At 50.4% G+C, this 16244-nt stretch overlaps 8 protein-coding genes across 8 annotated transcripts; 4 read left to right on the plus strand and 4 right to left on the minus strand.

The window, feature by feature from the left end:
- Window positions 1–712: 712 nt before the first annotated feature.
- On the plus strand, window positions 713–2588 carry COCCADRAFT_103624 (uncharacterized protein; the record flags this gene model as incomplete). Its single annotated transcript, XM_007716945.1, has 3 exons — window positions 713–1030; window positions 1094–1340; window positions 1426–2588. The coding sequence occupies 3 exons, from the start codon at window positions 713–715 to the stop codon at window positions 2586–2588; spliced, it is 1728 nt and encodes a 575-aa protein (XP_007715135.1).
- A 748-nt stretch (window positions 2589–3336) lies between these two features.
- Window positions 3337–4316, minus strand: COCCADRAFT_103578 (uncharacterized protein; the record flags this gene model as incomplete). The annotated part of the gene is made up of 2 exons (XM_007716946.1): window positions 3337–3959; window positions 4064–4316. The coding sequence occupies 2 exons, from the start codon at window positions 4314–4316 to the stop codon at window positions 3337–3339; spliced, it is 876 nt and encodes a 291-aa protein (XP_007715136.1).
- Window positions 4317–4876: 560 nt separating this feature from the next.
- COCCADRAFT_103615 (uncharacterized protein) lies at window positions 4877–5497 on the minus strand (the record flags this gene model as incomplete). Its single annotated transcript, XM_007716947.1, has 1 exon — window positions 4877–5497. The coding sequence occupies one exon, from the start codon at window positions 5495–5497 to the stop codon at window positions 4877–4879; it is 621 nt and encodes a 206-aa protein (XP_007715137.1).
- Window positions 5498–6283: 786 nt separating this feature from the next.
- Window positions 6284–7423, minus strand: COCCADRAFT_39227 (uncharacterized protein; the record flags this gene model as incomplete). The annotated part of the gene is made up of 1 exon (XM_007716948.1): window positions 6284–7423. One exon carries the CDS (start codon window positions 7421–7423, stop codon window positions 6284–6286), a length of 1140 nt encoding a protein of 379 aa, XP_007715138.1.
- Window positions 7424–8287: 864 nt separating this feature from the next.
- Window positions 8288–10420, minus strand: COCCADRAFT_103582 (uncharacterized protein; the record flags this gene model as incomplete). The annotated part of the gene is made up of 3 exons (XM_007716949.1): window positions 8288–10083; window positions 10140–10332; window positions 10394–10420. 3 exons carry the CDS (start codon window positions 10418–10420, stop codon window positions 8288–8290), a joined length of 2016 nt encoding a protein of 671 aa, XP_007715139.1.
- A 366-nt stretch (window positions 10421–10786) lies between these two features.
- Window positions 10787–10981, plus strand: COCCADRAFT_103610 (uncharacterized protein; the record flags this gene model as incomplete). The annotated part of the gene is made up of 1 exon (XM_007716950.1): window positions 10787–10981. The coding sequence occupies one exon, from the start codon at window positions 10787–10789 to the stop codon at window positions 10979–10981; it is 195 nt and encodes a 64-aa protein (XP_007715140.1).
- Window positions 10982–11076: 95 nt separating this feature from the next.
- COCCADRAFT_103588 (uncharacterized protein) lies at window positions 11077–13314 on the plus strand (the record flags this gene model as incomplete). Its single annotated transcript, XM_007716951.1, has 3 exons — window positions 11077–11213; window positions 11263–12615; window positions 12666–13314. The coding sequence occupies 3 exons, from the start codon at window positions 11077–11079 to the stop codon at window positions 13312–13314; spliced, it is 2139 nt and encodes a 712-aa protein (XP_007715141.1).
- A 652-nt stretch (window positions 13315–13966) lies between these two features.
- On the plus strand, window positions 13967–15434 carry COCCADRAFT_7411 (uncharacterized protein; the record flags this gene model as incomplete). Its single annotated transcript, XM_007716935.1, has 3 exons — window positions 13967–14161; window positions 14224–15270; window positions 15321–15434. The coding sequence occupies 3 exons, from the start codon at window positions 13967–13969 to the stop codon at window positions 15432–15434; spliced, it is 1356 nt and encodes a 451-aa protein (XP_007715125.1).
- Between the last annotated feature and the right edge of the window lie 810 nt (window positions 15435–16244).

Raw genomic sequence — 16244 nt, forward strand, 5'->3', positions numbered from 1 at the left:
GATTAAAGTAATGGAGTTGCAAAAAAATATCGTATTGATGGTAATATCGTATTGAGCGTCGGCACTCGCCTGCGGCGAGTGTCAGCGCAGCTGACTTAGCTTAATAAGCTAAGCCTTGGCACGGATATAGTGACATCCTTGCGGGACCTCAGAACATGTGAAGCGTACCCACAGTTTTTAGTGCTTACACTAGTCATCGGATACTTAGGCGCAGGCGCACATATCATACGTAGCCCTATCACGCGTATACGAAGATTTGAACTAAATACGCGGAATGAACGGTTCCAAGGTTTACGTAACCCTCTCGAATGCGACGAACTTTAAATTTAACGTTTGCTGTTGCAGATAATATCTCGGCAATTGTGAACAAGGTGATTGGGGTAACCTTGCTAGCTTGGGTCCACACAAGGCCAAAATCCATGGCAGGTTGTACAGTGTACGGAATACGTACCTTGTGTAGTACATACGCGCCAAGATGCGCTGTCACGATGTACCTATGGGGTAGTACTGGACATATGGTTTTGCACAAGGAGGACCCAGCATCCTGTGCGGGGTACTATGCTTACATGTCATCGTCCCAGAAAGCTAATGTATTACCTTGGTAATATTGACGTTATAGATGTTCTTGTTTCTTTGTGTATATATGTACTTGTTGAACCACAAGCTCTTTTGTTTCATTGTTAACTATCACTCAAATCATTTCAGGATAATCATGTCAGCTCGTCCCAACCCCTGGCCAATCCGCCATCATACTCTGCTTCCAGCTCTTCTGTCTTCGATTGCTGACCAGTACCCTTCTCTTTATTATGCCTGGTTTCCGCGTGATCCCGATGATATATCGAAAGGATATCGCAGGTTCACATTTGCAGAGGTAGCTAATGCCGTCAATGCGTTTGCGTGGTGGATCGACCAAAACGTAGGGAAGCTAGCAGAGGAGCAAAAGAATGGAAATAAGACATTGGTATACATGGGGCCAAACGATATCCGGTATGCAGTGTTTTGTCTAGGGAGTGTAGTTGCTGGATACAAAGTAAGTCTGTCGTCCATTACTCTCACCATCTTTGTTAGAAACAGGATTGATAGGAAATGATAGATGCTCTTCCCTTCGCCACGGTATGGATCTGAAGCCTTGGGAAAGTTGATCGAAACCATAGATGCGAAAGTCCTGCTGAGCCCCGGGACGCCGTATCCTGTCGAAGCAGAGATCTTAGAGAAGAGCAAAGGTGGGATAACAAAACTTCAAGCACCAAGTGTGGATCAGCTGTTCGCAGAGAGAGTAGCAGCATATCCTTTTACCAAGACGTTTGCGACTTGTAAAGACGAGCCTGCGATATGTGTACGTAAGTTGACAACATACTTTCACTTGCTTCAACTTGCTGCTTGAAAAAGCGACTGAGAATGAAGAGCTTACCTTTGGCAACGCAGATACATCCGGCACAACGGGATTTCCTAAGCCAGTACTGTGGACACACGACTGGATTGCAAGTCAATCGCAGACACTCAACCTCCCATTACCAGCCGGTTTTACCCGTCATGACTATCATATACGCTACCAAAATGATCAGCGAGGACGATTACTGGTGACTGGCCCTCCATTTCATGCAAGCGGAATCTTTAATATGGTTCTGTACCCTTTGCTATTGGGCACAAAACCCATCTATTCGCAACCGGGAGCAACACCAGAAGCAAACGTGGATCGTACCATAGCGGCTCTAGAATTTCTGCACACAGAGAGAACAGTTACGAGCGGAAGTGCGACTGAGACATCGCAGAAGGTGGTAGATTGTGTGTCGGTGATGCCGACGTTTATAGAGTATGTGGCCAAGCACCCTGCGAAACTCGATCAGATTGTCCAAAGGAGCCACTCGTTGCGATATGGCGGCGGAAGTGTATCTCGCACAGCTGGCGACATCATAGTAGACAGAACACATCTAGTCTGTGGAATTGGGTCCACCGAGCAAGGCATTTGGCCCACCATCCTGCGAACCGACGATGATATGAAACTTGATGGAAGATGGGAATATGTGACTCCCCACCCGGCACTTAACTTGCAATTCCGCCCTGTTTCCGAGGATGCTGGTCAAACAGTGTACGAAGCCGTTATGGTGCGAAACAACGGTGAGGACTTGGATGGATATGTGCAACCTTTGTTCAGATGCTTTCCTGACCTCCAGGAGAAAAGCATGGGCGACCTATTCCTAAGATCTCAAAAATCTCCGGATATGTGGAAACATCACGGCCGTACAGACGACCTGCTGGTCTTCCTCTCCAACGAAAAGTTCTTCCCTACTGTCGCTGAACAGCGTATTGCGTCGCACCCTGGTATCGCTGAAGCTCTGATTGTAGGGACACGTCGGCCGAAAGCTTCGCTGATCGTCAGGCTGGAGGAAGGATTCAAGCTGGATGATGTATGGGAAAGAATTGAGGAAGTCAACGTGGACTCACCGCTTTACGCACGGGTTACCAAAGACATGGTTATCGTTGCGCAAGAGCCTTTCCTGAAGACGGCAAAAGGGAGTGTCAGAAAGGTTGATATGCTGGGAAAGTATTCGAAAGAGTTGGACAAATTGTACGGTGAAGGATTCTGAATACTATGGTCACACGGCAAGATAGCTAGGTGAGAGTGAACACCAGCTACACCAAGGAAAGAGCGCTGTGCCAAGGCGCTATCTTCAAGTAGGTGAGACGCCATGCCAGTGAGAAGTTGGGAAGGAGGAACGTGGCAGGATTTTGCAAGAGCGAAGCCAAGCTTAACGAATGCGAGATAGAATATTCATTAACAGTCTACAATATGTATGAGCAGAAAACTTCCTGTTTCGAACCCGGTTTGATTGTTTTCCTTGTCAGTGCGGACATGCTGAAAAGTCGCTGTTTTCTCCGTACATATGGTTGCATGTTGAACGACATTCGCTTGCTACTTTGAGCGCAGTCTCGAATTCTATCCGAATCCTTGAATCTAGTTGTACGAGAATTCGAAAAACAGTAAACGTAAAGAAGAGGACAAACACACCAACAAAAGGGGCAAAATCATGGGTATAAAGCTATGACTGATTCAACGACGCTCAATGCTGTCTAAATAATACGTACGCAAGAGGAATGTACTGCCAACTAACGCCTCATGATGCAAATAAGACAATCTCAGCTAGATGAAGAATTTTAAAGGAATTATAAAGCTTAGCTTGATGAAAGATGCGCCCAACGTGCATCTCTATCCATTTCACCATCCTCACTGTAGCATTGTCAGCAACTGCGTCCCAATTCTCTTCAATCACAACACGTAACTCCACATGCAACATACCTACCAAGTTAATCGCTGGCCAATAAATTCTCGCAAACCTACCAATCATACACCCACCCAGAGTTTGCACTCATAAACTCTTCACAAGCTTCTTTGAGTGCAATGTTCGGTCTCAGGTCGCTGATTGTAAGTGTCTCTCGGGTAAGCGGGTCGGTAGGGCTGCGCTTCAGATGCTCAATCAGGGTCGCGCGCTCGTACGACCGACCGTTCTTTGTGACTACCGGGTCGTGCATAATTTCAAACGTAATGCCGTCAACAAGGTAGTCCGGCACTTCACGTTTCTGTTGGTTGGCGGGATCTGAAATGGCAAATGCCGTTCGCAGATCATCGCGCTTCTTTTCGAATTCTTGTTTCAGCTCTGCCTTCTCTTCTTGCCCGTCTGTTCGACTGGTTTCCCCAGCCTCCATGCGAGCATCTATCTCGTCCATTTCTTTTTTATATTGTATCTCTAACATAGACTCAAGATCTGAGAGAAGATCACCCCGTCTTCTTATGCGCTCCCGTTCCCGAATGTCCCATTTGGCCTTTTTACACTTCAGGACTAGGGCAGATATGGTGGCGGCATTGGAGGTTTGTTGCGCCGATGTGGTACATAACTCGTATGCCATAAGGGCAGATGATAGCGCCTCATTCGGGTGGTTGATGGCGAGTTGTGCTTGCGCTATATATACACCGATTAGCCCAAGGACCTAAGTTAATATCACGCCTTTATGCTCGACGTGGTCAGGAGACTAGACGGGACCGCGTCAAGACAATCATACGTACCCAAGTAGAAAAAAGCTTTCATGTTGTCTTTCAAGAGTTCAATACTCCGAATGCAATCGTCAATAACACCCTCCCATTTTTCCATCTTTAGCCTCGCATTTGCGCGATTGGTAAAAAGGAGCGGGTTGGCCGAGTTTTTCTGGATTGCCTGAGAGTACAGTGTCTCTGCCCCTTCATAGTCGCCATTTTTGAAGCATTTGTTGCCGGAGTTTTTGAGTTGCTCGGCGGCGTATTCGTTGCCTGGCGGAGGCATAGCGGCGCAGTCAACAAGGTAGTCGGGAGCGAGGCTGGGGGACCGTCGAGCGGAAGTGAGAGCGGAGTTAGGCTTCGATGATTGGTAGGCGGCGGGGCGTGGGGCACCTTTTGTTGCGCCTCGGTATGGAAGATTCGAGATGCCGAGCGTGATGCTGAGCTGAGCAGTGCGGAAACAGCCGGATAGAACCAGAACGCAAAGGTGATTCTGCAGACAGTCACTCTGTCTATGTAGTATGTACTACTACCAAGATGGCTGTTTGCAGGCGCCACGTCTCTTGACCTCACCACATGCACAGCCACAATGCGATTATGTAAGCTTCCATGGGAATCGAATAGGGACGTTGTAATAACTTAGCGATATGTACGTATGCCAGTGAGGAAATAATTTAGAAGAAGAAAAAAACATCTTCTGCCAAATACGCTGACCAAATTCTACTCCGTGCTGCGCTCTCCTCTTATGGATAGGAAATGTAACATACAACCCCAGCACCATCGTAGACTATGCTAGTGCACACCGTAATACTGGGCGACTAGGCCAGACGTATGTAGAAGTATGTACTAGTGTCGCCGGTCATTATTCGTGTGGGGCGCTGCTGCAACTTCTGTAGAACCCACAATCCCCACTTGCATGTGCCGTTCATCCTCAACCTTGGAGTCCCTCCTGTCCACTTTGTAAAGGTTAGGATAACTCCTCTGTCGCCTAATCTCCGCTGCCAAATCTGCTTCATCCACTCGGCGCCTGCTAGGCGGTGCACTTCTCTTCCTGAACCTCTTGACATCTTCATCGCTCTCTACACATGCATCTTCGTCCTCGAAAAGCGGACTTCGGGTTCTTCCTCGATCAATGCTTCTGTTGCGTGCTCGGCCCCTGAATGTATGGTCGGGTTCGGCGTCACTGCGCCGTCTGAGTTTCTTCTCTACAGAAGTGGGTGGGGAGATGGATAATGTGGGGGAAGATGGACGGTGATGCTTGCGGTAGTGGGTTCGGTAACGCGAGCCGCTGTTGCGATCATGGCCGCGAGAGGGGGAGGAGGCTCGGCGAGGGGAGTGCTGAGAGGATTGCCTACGTCGCTTCAGGCGCCCACGCTCGTCCGCATCTACATCGGGTTCGACAATAGCTGGAATCTCTGGTAAAGTAGTATCTTGAACAACCGCAGACTCGGCGAGCGTGTCTGCCATGATGCCTGGCGAGTTGGCTAGTAGAAGGGTGATATCTGGGAGACTTGACCCTCAGCTATAAATGGTAAAAGTTGGGGTAAGCGGACCAAAAGGATCTGGGCACACCGGATCCTTGACCGAGTGGTTCATCAGTCTCGTGTCTGACGCAGACGGGCCGTTTGGAAGGGTGATCGTCTGTGCCTGCAGGTGAGCATCATGTTCCAAGCATGACGGCAATGGGGCGTAAGGCAGGTGTAGCGTCATTGGTCCGAGCGCTGTGCCGTAGCGCCAAAGTTACCCTCATGTGCACTGACGCGATGCCTCTTTCTTCCATTCACAGCCTGGCTTGCCCGTATATGCCAATATTCTAAACTCTGTGTCTCGGCCATTAAAACACTGTCTTGCCTTGGCATACTGTGACCGAGTGCTTCCCTGTTCCAAAAGCCTGCCAACTGCCAGTAGCCGGACCAAAACGCGTACCTAGTTCATGACTGAACACCACAGACTATATAACTAGTGAACTATAACCCATTTCGGACATAAGAGCCGGGGCAAGGCTGATACAACAGAGGGTGATTTGTAGTAGATGTCGAAAAGAAGCGGGCGATATGAAAGCCTGGAGCAACCTAATCAACATCAGCCCCTGGATAGTCTGCTCATAAACAATTCGCTTTGAGTTAAAGTTCCTTGCTTGCATACACATGACAAGTCATCTGCTATGAAACTGGCTTTGATAGAAATCATCCATCTCATCATGGCCGTCCCGTTTCCCACCTAGCGAGCCGATCAATCCCTTTATCCAATAGGTCACGCAAACAACCCTTTCACCAAACCCTCGACAGCATCATAAACAGGACCGTCCTTCATCCCACCCGTCGCTCTTTCCATGATAATAGGAATCTGATCTCTGCCAACCTTGTAGTTACTCAGATCATTATCCAATCCCAAGTCCTTGACCAGCTTCAAAATCCTATCTCCGACAACTTCCGCATCCACCTTGGTGTCTCCAGAAGCACTTTCACCAATAAACGGAAGAAGACGGGCAATTTGCTCTGCAGCAGCGGGATCTTGGGCCTTCAGCTTGACAACATGACCGAGCGTAAGGCAGGACGTAATGCCATGCGGTATGCTGTACGGAGAACCAAGGGCGTAACCTAGGGCGTGAGAGAGTCCAATGCCGCCTACGAGGTTGTACCCTATAAAACCTAGCGATCCATAAGCAGCCAGTTGGAGCTTGGTAATATTATCCTTGTCCTTTGGATCTTGTTTGTACTTGAGCAATGCCTCGAATAAAATCGCTGCGCTCTGCAACGCCAGCCATCGCGCGGGGATCTCGGAAGCGGTGGGGTGGTAAAGTATTTCCACAGCATGGTCCATGGCGCGTATGCCAGTGCTCGTCCATAATCGCTCCGGTGTGTATAGAGCAAATGTGGAGTCATAGATGACGACGCTTGGGACAAGCTCTTTTGCTCTGACGTCTATCTTCACTCCATCGGCTGCTGTGTAGCCTGCAATGAAGGTGCATTCAGCTGCACCCAGAGTGGTGGGAATAGTGATATGATACAGAAATTTTCCAGTCTTTTCGTGGAAACGATAGCTGATGGCTTTGGCGCTATCGATGGGACTTCCACCGCCAATGGAGATGATAGTGTCGATAGTTGCATCTTTTTTCACTAGCTCGGTCGCTTCATCAAGCTCGGCAATAGGTGCATGTTCGCCAATCCTGCTGAACGTCCCGGCATGTTTTTCTCCCAAGAGCTCTTCGACTTGCTTCACCAAGGGAGTCTTGCTAGCCAGCGAAGTACCCGTAATGATAAAGGCCTTGCTGGATGTCTTTGGGAGGCAGGCAACCAGATGCTTCGTTACTGAATCTGGACCGTAATGTAGCCTTTGCAGTTGTGTGGGCTGCCATAAGCCAGAGAGAGGGTGGTGCGTCGCTTCGGTCATTTTGGGCTTGGATTTGGACAGTAGATTTGTATCGTGCACTGTAAATAAATCCAAGGAGTCTCGTGTCCGTAATATTACAGTGATTTAGAATGTCTTTGTGTGTGTAATAGAGGCTTCTTCAATCCACAGCCCCTTCCGTTGACGTTAGAGTTCTCTCCGATATACAGCGGGCGGGCAAGCAAAGATATCAGGTTTATTGGAGTATCAACACGAACTATGTACAAATATATGGGTGGAATTGAGGAAAACTGAACCTTTTGATAACAGATATGTATAGTACAAAAAGTATTTTAGAGAAGCGGAAGCAGGCAGCCTCGGAAAAAGTACCAGGCTCTCCTGAATAACACGTATATGGTGGGGTCGTGATTGTAAATCTTACATTTATTGGACAAGTCGTATGCGGCCAAGGACAGGAAGTGGGAACGGCAAATGAAGAAAATGAGTAGAACCAAAAATTCTTCACCCAACAATTCAAGTTTGAGACATGTATGTGAACATTTCAATCATTGATTTAGAGCGGAGAAGTTAGCTGAGCGCTACCATCTCGCAACTCCAGGCTATGGTACACTCGTTGGCTCCGCCATGGATTACGTCATCATCCATTCCATATATCTTTTGTTCGCCAGAGGATATCACCCTTTCGTTATTCCGACATGAACCAAAGATCCGTAGTAGTAAAACAAACGCTAATGTGAGAAGAGAAATCGTCAAATATGATACACAGATGCTCAAACACGGAGAGGTATATAGAAGTCTACACATGTAGACCTGACAGACCAGCCGTGGCCGAATGCAAGACGCCTGCTTTTAGACGTGAAGAGACACGAACGGAAAACACAAAACCCAGGCAAACGATTGAAGCGCTTACTGCTTCTTCTCGCCTTCACCCTCGGGCTGTTGAGACTGCTCGCTCTGGTTTTGGCTCTCAGAGCGGGCCTTGTGCATCTGGTCAAACAGGCTCAGAGAAGCGTTCTGGAGCTCGTCGGTCTTCTCCTTGATCTCGGCAGCAGTGGCAGTACCCTCGCCAGACTGGCTCTGGGAGATAAACTCGCGCATGGAGGCAATCTTCTCCTTGATCTTCTCGGCCTCAGTCTTGTCAAGACGGTCCTCGAACTCCTTTAGGGCCTTCTCAGTGTCGTTAACGACGCTGTCGGCGCGGTTGGCAGCCTCAATGGCGTTCTTGCGCTCCTTGTCCTGCTCGGCATACTGCTCAGAGTCCCTGACCATGCTCTCAATCTCGGACTCGGAAAGACCGGAACCAGAGGCAATGGTGATGGACTGGTCCTTGTTGGTAGACTTGTCCTTGGCGTGAACGTGGACAATGGAGTCAGCATCAATGTCGAAGGTAACTTCGATTTGAGGCACACCGCGGTGGGCCGGAGGAATGCCAACAAGCTGGAAGTTTCCTAGGAGCTTGTTGTCGCGGACGAGCTCACGCTCACCCTGGTAGACCTTGATCTCGACAGCGCTCTGGAAGTCGGCTGCAGTGGAGAAAACCTGGGACTTCTTGGTGGGGATGGTGGTGTTACGGTTGATCAAACGGGTGAAAACTCCACCAAGGGTCTCGATACCGAGCGAGAGAGGAGTAACGTCGAGCAGAAGAAGGTCAGTGACCTCACCAGCAAGCACAGCACCCTGGATAGCAGCGCCAATGGCAACAGCCTCGTCAGGGTTGACAGACTTGGCGGGGTCGCGACCGAAGATGCTCTTCACGGACTCAGTGACCTTGGGCATACGGGTCATGCCACCAACGAGGATGACCTCGGAGATATCAGTGGGCTTCAGGTTGGCGTCCTTGAGGGCCTTGCGAACAGGCTCAACGGTGCGGCTAATAAGAGGATCCATCATCTTCTCAAGCTGAGCGCGGGTCAGCTTGGTGTTGATGTGCTTGGGACCGGAAGCATCGGCAGTGATGAAAGGCAGGTTAATGTCAGTCTGCGATGAAGAAGACAGCTCAATCTTGGCCTTCTCGGCAGCCTCACGGATACGCTGAATAGCCATGCGGTCGTTGTTCAGGTCAATGCCCTGCTCCTTCTTGAACTGGTCGACGAGGTGGCGAACGAGGGTAATATCGAAGTCTTCACCACCGAGATGAGTGTCACCGTTGGTGGACTTGACCTCAAAGACACCGGACTGGATCTCAAGGATGGAGATATCGAAAGTACCACCACCAAGATCGTAGACAGCTACGACGTTGTCGGTGGCCTTGTCGAGACCATAGGCGAGAGCAGCAGCAGTGGGTTCGTTGACGACACGGAGAACATTGAGACCGGCGATCTGACCAGCGTCCTTGGTAGCTTGACGCTGAGAGTCGTTGAAGTAGGCGGGGACGGTGACGACGGCGTTCTTGACGTTCTTGCCCATGTAGGCTTCGGCAGTCTCCTTCATCTTTCCAAGGACGAAACCACCAACCTGAGAAGGCGAGTACTTCTGTCCTTGAGCCTCGAGCCAGGCATCACCGTTGGTGTGCTGGACGATCTTGTATGGGACTTGCTTGATGTCACGCTGGACCTCAGCATCTGTGAACTTGCGACCGATGAGACGCTTGGTGGCAAAGAGAGTGTTCTCTGGGTTGACGACAGCCTGACGCTTGGCGGCAATACCGACAAGACGCTCGCCTTCCTTTGTGAAACCAACGACTGATGGTGTTGTACGACCACCTGTAAAAAGTTTTATTAGTATTGCAGTCGGAGTCAAAATGACGTTTACAACATACCCTCAGAGTTCTCAATGATGCGGGGAACTTTGCCCTCCATGACAGCGACGGCAGAGTTGGTGGTACCCAGATCAATACCAATGACAGAGCCCTTTACCTTCTCGTCGCCGCCCTCAGCATATCCTCGCGCAAACATGGCCGGAGCCCTGAATGCGGGAGTGCGTCTCGCCGCCGAAGCCGCACGAGGCAAAAACTGCGATGAGGTCAGAAAATGCTTCAACAATGATTATTCGTTCAATTGCACAATTACTTACATTCCGTGATAACCTTGAGGACAGCATTGTGACTTGTGTAAGACGCTGCGGAATTGGATGCAGGCGACGAAAAAATTGGGTGTAGAGTGGATGGGTGGGAGGGTGGGTGGATTATATGATGTAGTGATGGAAGCTTTGACGATAGACAAAATTCTCGGAGAAGGTTCTAGCTCGTTTTGGTGCTGGATTGCCCGCCGAGGTTCCGCTGTAAATGTCTGTGCTTCCGAATAGTAGCGAAATATTGTACGACGCGACATAAACCCGAAAGGGGAGGCGAAAGGCGTATTTTTGCCATTCCACAATTGGCCCTGCCGCCACAACGGCCCTGTGGTGGTGACATTAACAACTGTCCCAGTGCGGAAGGCTTGGCGCATGCGTGCGCGTGTGGGGGAGATGCTTGTCGATGGTGACGCCCGGAGCACCTCGAAACACTGCCACCCTTACGTCCATTTGCACTGCACCCTATTTCCAACCCCTCGACCAGGACGCCTTCTGATAGGAAACAGTCTCAGCACAGCATTCTTACCTGAAAATTATTATTATCTCCTCCATCTACTTCCTACATTCACACGCCCAAGCATCCTGTGACGTAAAGCGCCTCGTACCGCCGAGCCTCACCAGCTCCGCTCACTTATTAGCCAGACACGGAGACATGCAACCCTCTGCCACCTGACCGCAGAATTATGGCAGTCGATGACATTCTGTGTGTATTTGAGCCTGTCTTTCTCTATTTTTCTTTTTCTAACAGCAGCAGGAATCGAGACACGGATACTTTTGTGCTGGCTCAGAAAGCCTACTATCCTACAAAGATACCCATCGCGTGAGCACTGTACGGCGTCCAACTCCCCGTGGAAATCTAACATTTATAGACATTACCAATTGCGCCACTTTATCTCGTGTCCCGAGCCTGACCTTCTCTACTATGCGAGCGGCGCGGCCGTCTACTGTCTGAATGCAGCTACACGAACACAAGCACACGTAACGACGCTACCCTGGGAAGCACGCTGCACTGCATCCGGATACGGCTATGTCTGTGTCGGAGGAGAGGAGCACGGCAATTTTGCCGCCATCAAGGTGACGGGCTTCCCTCCTACAGACCCATCCGACGTCGATGCCTCGTTGCCTCTGGAGTTCGAACACCGCCTGTCTCGGCCACCCCTTCTGGGTGCTGCGTCGCACATACGTCTCGAGAAGATTGGTTCCGATATTGTCAACTCAATATCGATACACAAGATGCCCGGGGAGAGCGGTGGTGAGGATGAAGTCGTGGCGGTACTCACCAACAACGACAAGACGGTGCGCATATACTCGCTCACACAGAATCTGGAACTTGCGGTGCTCGACTTGCCCTTTGCGATGAACCATGCTTCAATATCTCCAGATGGACAAATGTTGGTGGCTGTGGGTGATGCACCCATCGGGTACTTTTTTGAGAGAACAAAATCACAAAAGTCTGAGAATAAGGTGGCGGAAGGGTGGATACAATCGACCCCGCCGGAGTGGGAGCTACTCAAGCACGTGACCCTATACCGGCCTGCAAACTCGCATGCAGATGGTTATTTTACTACGGCGTGGTCACCGTCTGGCCGTCTTTGTGCAGTTGGGTCAGAGTGTGGATACATTACCGTGTTTGATGTTGAACTTCTGAAGATAGTCGAGTATGGAGAAGAAGCCATTTTGCAGTTGCTCAGTTCCACGCGACCTGATACTCGGGCTGGGCCCGGTGCAGTACGAACAATGCACTTCTCGCCTGCGCCATGGGACTTTCTCGTATGGAGCGAAGATCAAGGCAGAGTATGCATCGCTGATTTGCGAGCTGGTCTGAAGGTCAAACAAATAGTCACATTGGATCCAAAAGAAGAAGGCCTAGAGAGCGTGGAGCTGGCGGATTTCGACTTGACCCTTAGCCCAGAGATGCATGAGCTGCGTCGGGAAGCAGACTTTATTCGGAGATATCGTCGTGCACTCGACACTGAAGGAAGTACAACGACTGTAACAGTCACAAACAGGTACAATTTCGAGGCTGATTCCGAGCGCCAGAGGCTACATCGCCGACTGGGTGTCGTTGAGTCAGATAATGATCCTCTTGGCTTGACAGCGCGCGAAAGACAAGTTCTCAGTGCGTTACGAACAAGTCACCGACAACGAGAAGAGTCACGTGAGCAAGAAATAACACCCCGAAGTATCAATTACACGGCTTCTGGGCCATTAGACGCTGTGCCGTATGTTGTGTAACCATTGTCATCGAAATAATTGGGCTAACATAATGTAGAGAACCTACGGCTAGAGAAGTTGCCGAAGCTATGGCTCAGTTCATGTCTGAGAGGACGGGTCAGAATCATGCTCCCCGCTGGTTCCATGAGCGTACAACGCCTCGACGCCAGGCCTCTGTCATTGTCTCAATTAATGAAGGCACGATCAACGCGCCAGTAACACTTACGAACATTACCGATTCTGGCATTACGCGGTCGCCAAACCCAGTGCCGGCACAAGCACGTCGTATGACTAGCGAATTGATGGCATCCACTGATGAAGCGTGGCGCACAGTCGAGGAGGTGCTTGCCGCTGAGCAGACACGGGCTGCGAACCGTAATACGACATCACATCCATCTACTACTGAAAGCAACGCTACTGTGCCTGAACTACGTAACGAACTTCGTCGAATTCGTCAACTAACACAAGCACGTGAACGTCTCCGAAACGCGCGTGCTAGCCAGACTTTAGCAGATTCGTATGAAATGAACCTTGGTATCCGCCGCCCGAACCGCCTATCTCACGATCCACGTTTGGGTGTGCGCACAGCGGGTCTGGCCATGAGCCAGGATGGGCGAACACTATACTGCGGAACGGAAGAAGGTATCTTCGAACTCAAGATGAACCTTCATGTGAGGAAGGGATTTCCTGCAATCAACCCGCGATAAATTGGCGCAAACGAGGGCGGTTTAAGTTTTCAGACTCTGGATTGGGTTGGTTCATGACGAGCGGGCATTCGTGGCGTTTATGGTCGTATCTTCAGGACTGGCATTTGTCTTGGCGGACAGGTTCGGGCGTACTGCATGTCGTGTAGCAATGATTGTATTCGTTCGTGTAGGCTTAAATTGGTCGAAGCAGTTATACCCGTGCGTTGAAGTAATAAAAAGGCATTTGCATAGCTCGGGGGCCAGCGAGTGGCTATTTTGTGAATGCTTGAGGTGGTGGATTCGTTATCTCAATCTGGGGTAAATGCCCTCCCTCCCATGTTGCTCCGGTGCGGAACCGTGCGGGCGATGTTCGGAGCGAGGGAAAAGTGCCGATTTGCCCTCGATGGCGCAATTCCAGCGGTGACTCCCCACAGGCCAGGACTAGAGTGCCTTGCAGACGGCCTGTGGAAGTGCCGTTTGATGCTTTTGATGTTTGGACTCACGCTCCCGAAAGCTTAAAGTCTGCGAATTGCGTCCATTGTTGCTGCACTAGACCTCCTCTGTACTTCAACACTTGCATTTCCTCATTCCCTCGACGCGCATCACAGATCTTGTGAGCCCTACGCCACTCAATCTTCCTTCCAGTCCGCAACGCGGACGCACAATACTTGCCATGGCTGGAGAGAGCTCCAAAAAGGTCAACGCCAGCGGCAAGGCTGCCCTTCCGCTCGACATTGACGGCCACAACCTACCGCCCTCGCCGGCACCCAGCTCGCCCCGTAATGGCAGGAAGTATGCACTGATGACGGAGCTGGTGTACACGGAAAGCAGTGACCAGTACAATGCCAGCTCCGTTCCCATCTACCAGGTAAGCCAACACGTTGCTATGGATAAGGACAGTTGCGTTTGAGCCACAGCTAACACTCATAGTCTGCCACGTTCAAACAAGAGTCTGCAAGCGGCGGCGGCGGCGAATATGACTACACACGCTCAGGCAATCCCACACGCACACATCTCGAGCGACATCTGGCCAAGATTATGAGTGCAAACCGCGCGCTCGTCGTATCGTCGGGCATGGGCGCTCTCGACGTCATCACCCGCCTCCTACGACCTGGCGACGAAGTCATCACCGGCGATGACCTGTACGGCGGCACAAACAGACTGCTGAAATATCTCTCGACACACGGTGGCATAATAGTGCACCACGTCGATACCACGAATCCCGAAAAGGTGCGCGAAGTCGTGAACAACAAGACGGCCATGGTGCTCCTCGAGACACCAACGAACCCATTGATCAAGATCTGCGACATCCCCACTATTGCCAACATCGCCCACGCCGCGAACCCCACTGCCATTGTTGCAGTCGACAACACCATGATGTCGCCCATGCTGTTGAATCCGCTCGACCTTGGCTCTGACATTGTCTATGAGTCTGGCACCAAGTACCTCTCTGGCCACCACGACCTCATGGCTGGTGTCATCGCCGTCAACGACTCTGCTCTAGGAGATCGACTCTACTTCACCATCAACGCTTCAGGATGTGGCCTGTCGCCCTTTGATTCCTGGCTGCTTCTTCGCGGTATCAAGACTCTAGGTGTTCGTATGGAGAAGCAGCAGGAGAATGCCATGCGCATCGCCACTTTCCTCGAGTCGCACGGCTTCAAGGTCCGCTACCCAGGCCTAAAGTCGCACCCGCAGTACGACTTGCACTGGAGTATGGCACGTGGCGCTGGCGCTGTGCTATCCTTTGAAACAGGTGATGTTACCGTTAGTGAACGTATTGTCGAGAGCGCGAGGCTCTGGGGTATTAGTGTAAGCTTTGGATGTGTGAACTCGCTCATCAGCATGCCTTGCCGCATGAGTCATGCAAGCATTGATGAGAAGACGAGGAAGGAGAGGAACATGCCTGAAGACATTATTAGGCTATGCGTTGGCATTGAGGACCCAGAGGATCTAATCGATGATCTGAGCCGTGCTGTAAGTCCCCGAAGACGCTATTCGGGGAACAAAATGCTAACAGGGTATAGCTCGTACAAGCTGGTGCTGTCAACATCACAACCGAAGGCTTCCAGGCCCTCGCTGCAGAGGCTCCTGCTCCTACGCAACCCTCAGAGGCTGCTCCTGCTCCTACGGAGTCATAAAAAAACCCCACTCTAGTCACCTCTGTCCTGCTTTGAAAATGGCAGGTTAACGTGATACTCTTTCTTCTCTAACCGTCAGAGAAACACTTCGCTTCGCAACTCTCTCTGACCCAGTCACCTCTGTCACTGCCTCTTGTTGGAGGCATAGTGTTAACGTGATATTTGTCTGCTTGATTTATTATTGCGCGACGTACTGCTGGCGCTTATGAGGTGCTAGCATATTTTTCTTATCGTCGAATAAAAATTTTACTTGCTACAAGCGCGTGTCCGTTGTCAATGTTTTTTTTGTTTTTTTGTTGTGATTACACGTGCTTCGTCAGCCGACTGAAGTGTGATGAAAGGGCAAAAAGTTTGGTCTCGGTGGAAAGCGCAGCGAGGGGTAAAGAAAGGGACCGTTTATATCTTATGTTTATACTATATTATTGATTTAGAAGGATTTACAGAAGATTAGGTCTTTGCGCCTGGACAACGTTACTAATGATCAATGGTCCGTCTGTATTAGACCGATGAGGCCGAGTCACGGCCAATCCGGTGACTTGGGTGCCAAGAACCCGGGGAGGGCTGACTTGTTTTATATGAGGATTGGAAACCCGAAGCTCCATTGCCTTTTGCCAACTATCTCGCAAGAAAAAAAAGCTGTATTGGTTTTTTGTAAGCGAACACCGGCGATATATACTTTCTGAGCATTGCTTGAACCGGTCGGGCGTGCCCTGTTTTAGTTTAGGATCAGCTTCCTCCCTCCATTTTTTGAAACCCGTCTCGAACACAATAGCATCGCGCCTGTGGCATGCTGATGCGGGGAGTACCTGC

This window comes from Bipolaris zeicola (genome assembly GCF_000523435.1).
Source record: "Bipolaris zeicola 26-R-13 unplaced genomic scaffold scaffold_159, whole genome shotgun sequence".
Taxonomy (NCBI): Eukaryota; Fungi; Ascomycota; class Dothideomycetes; order Pleosporales; family Pleosporaceae; genus Bipolaris; species Bipolaris zeicola.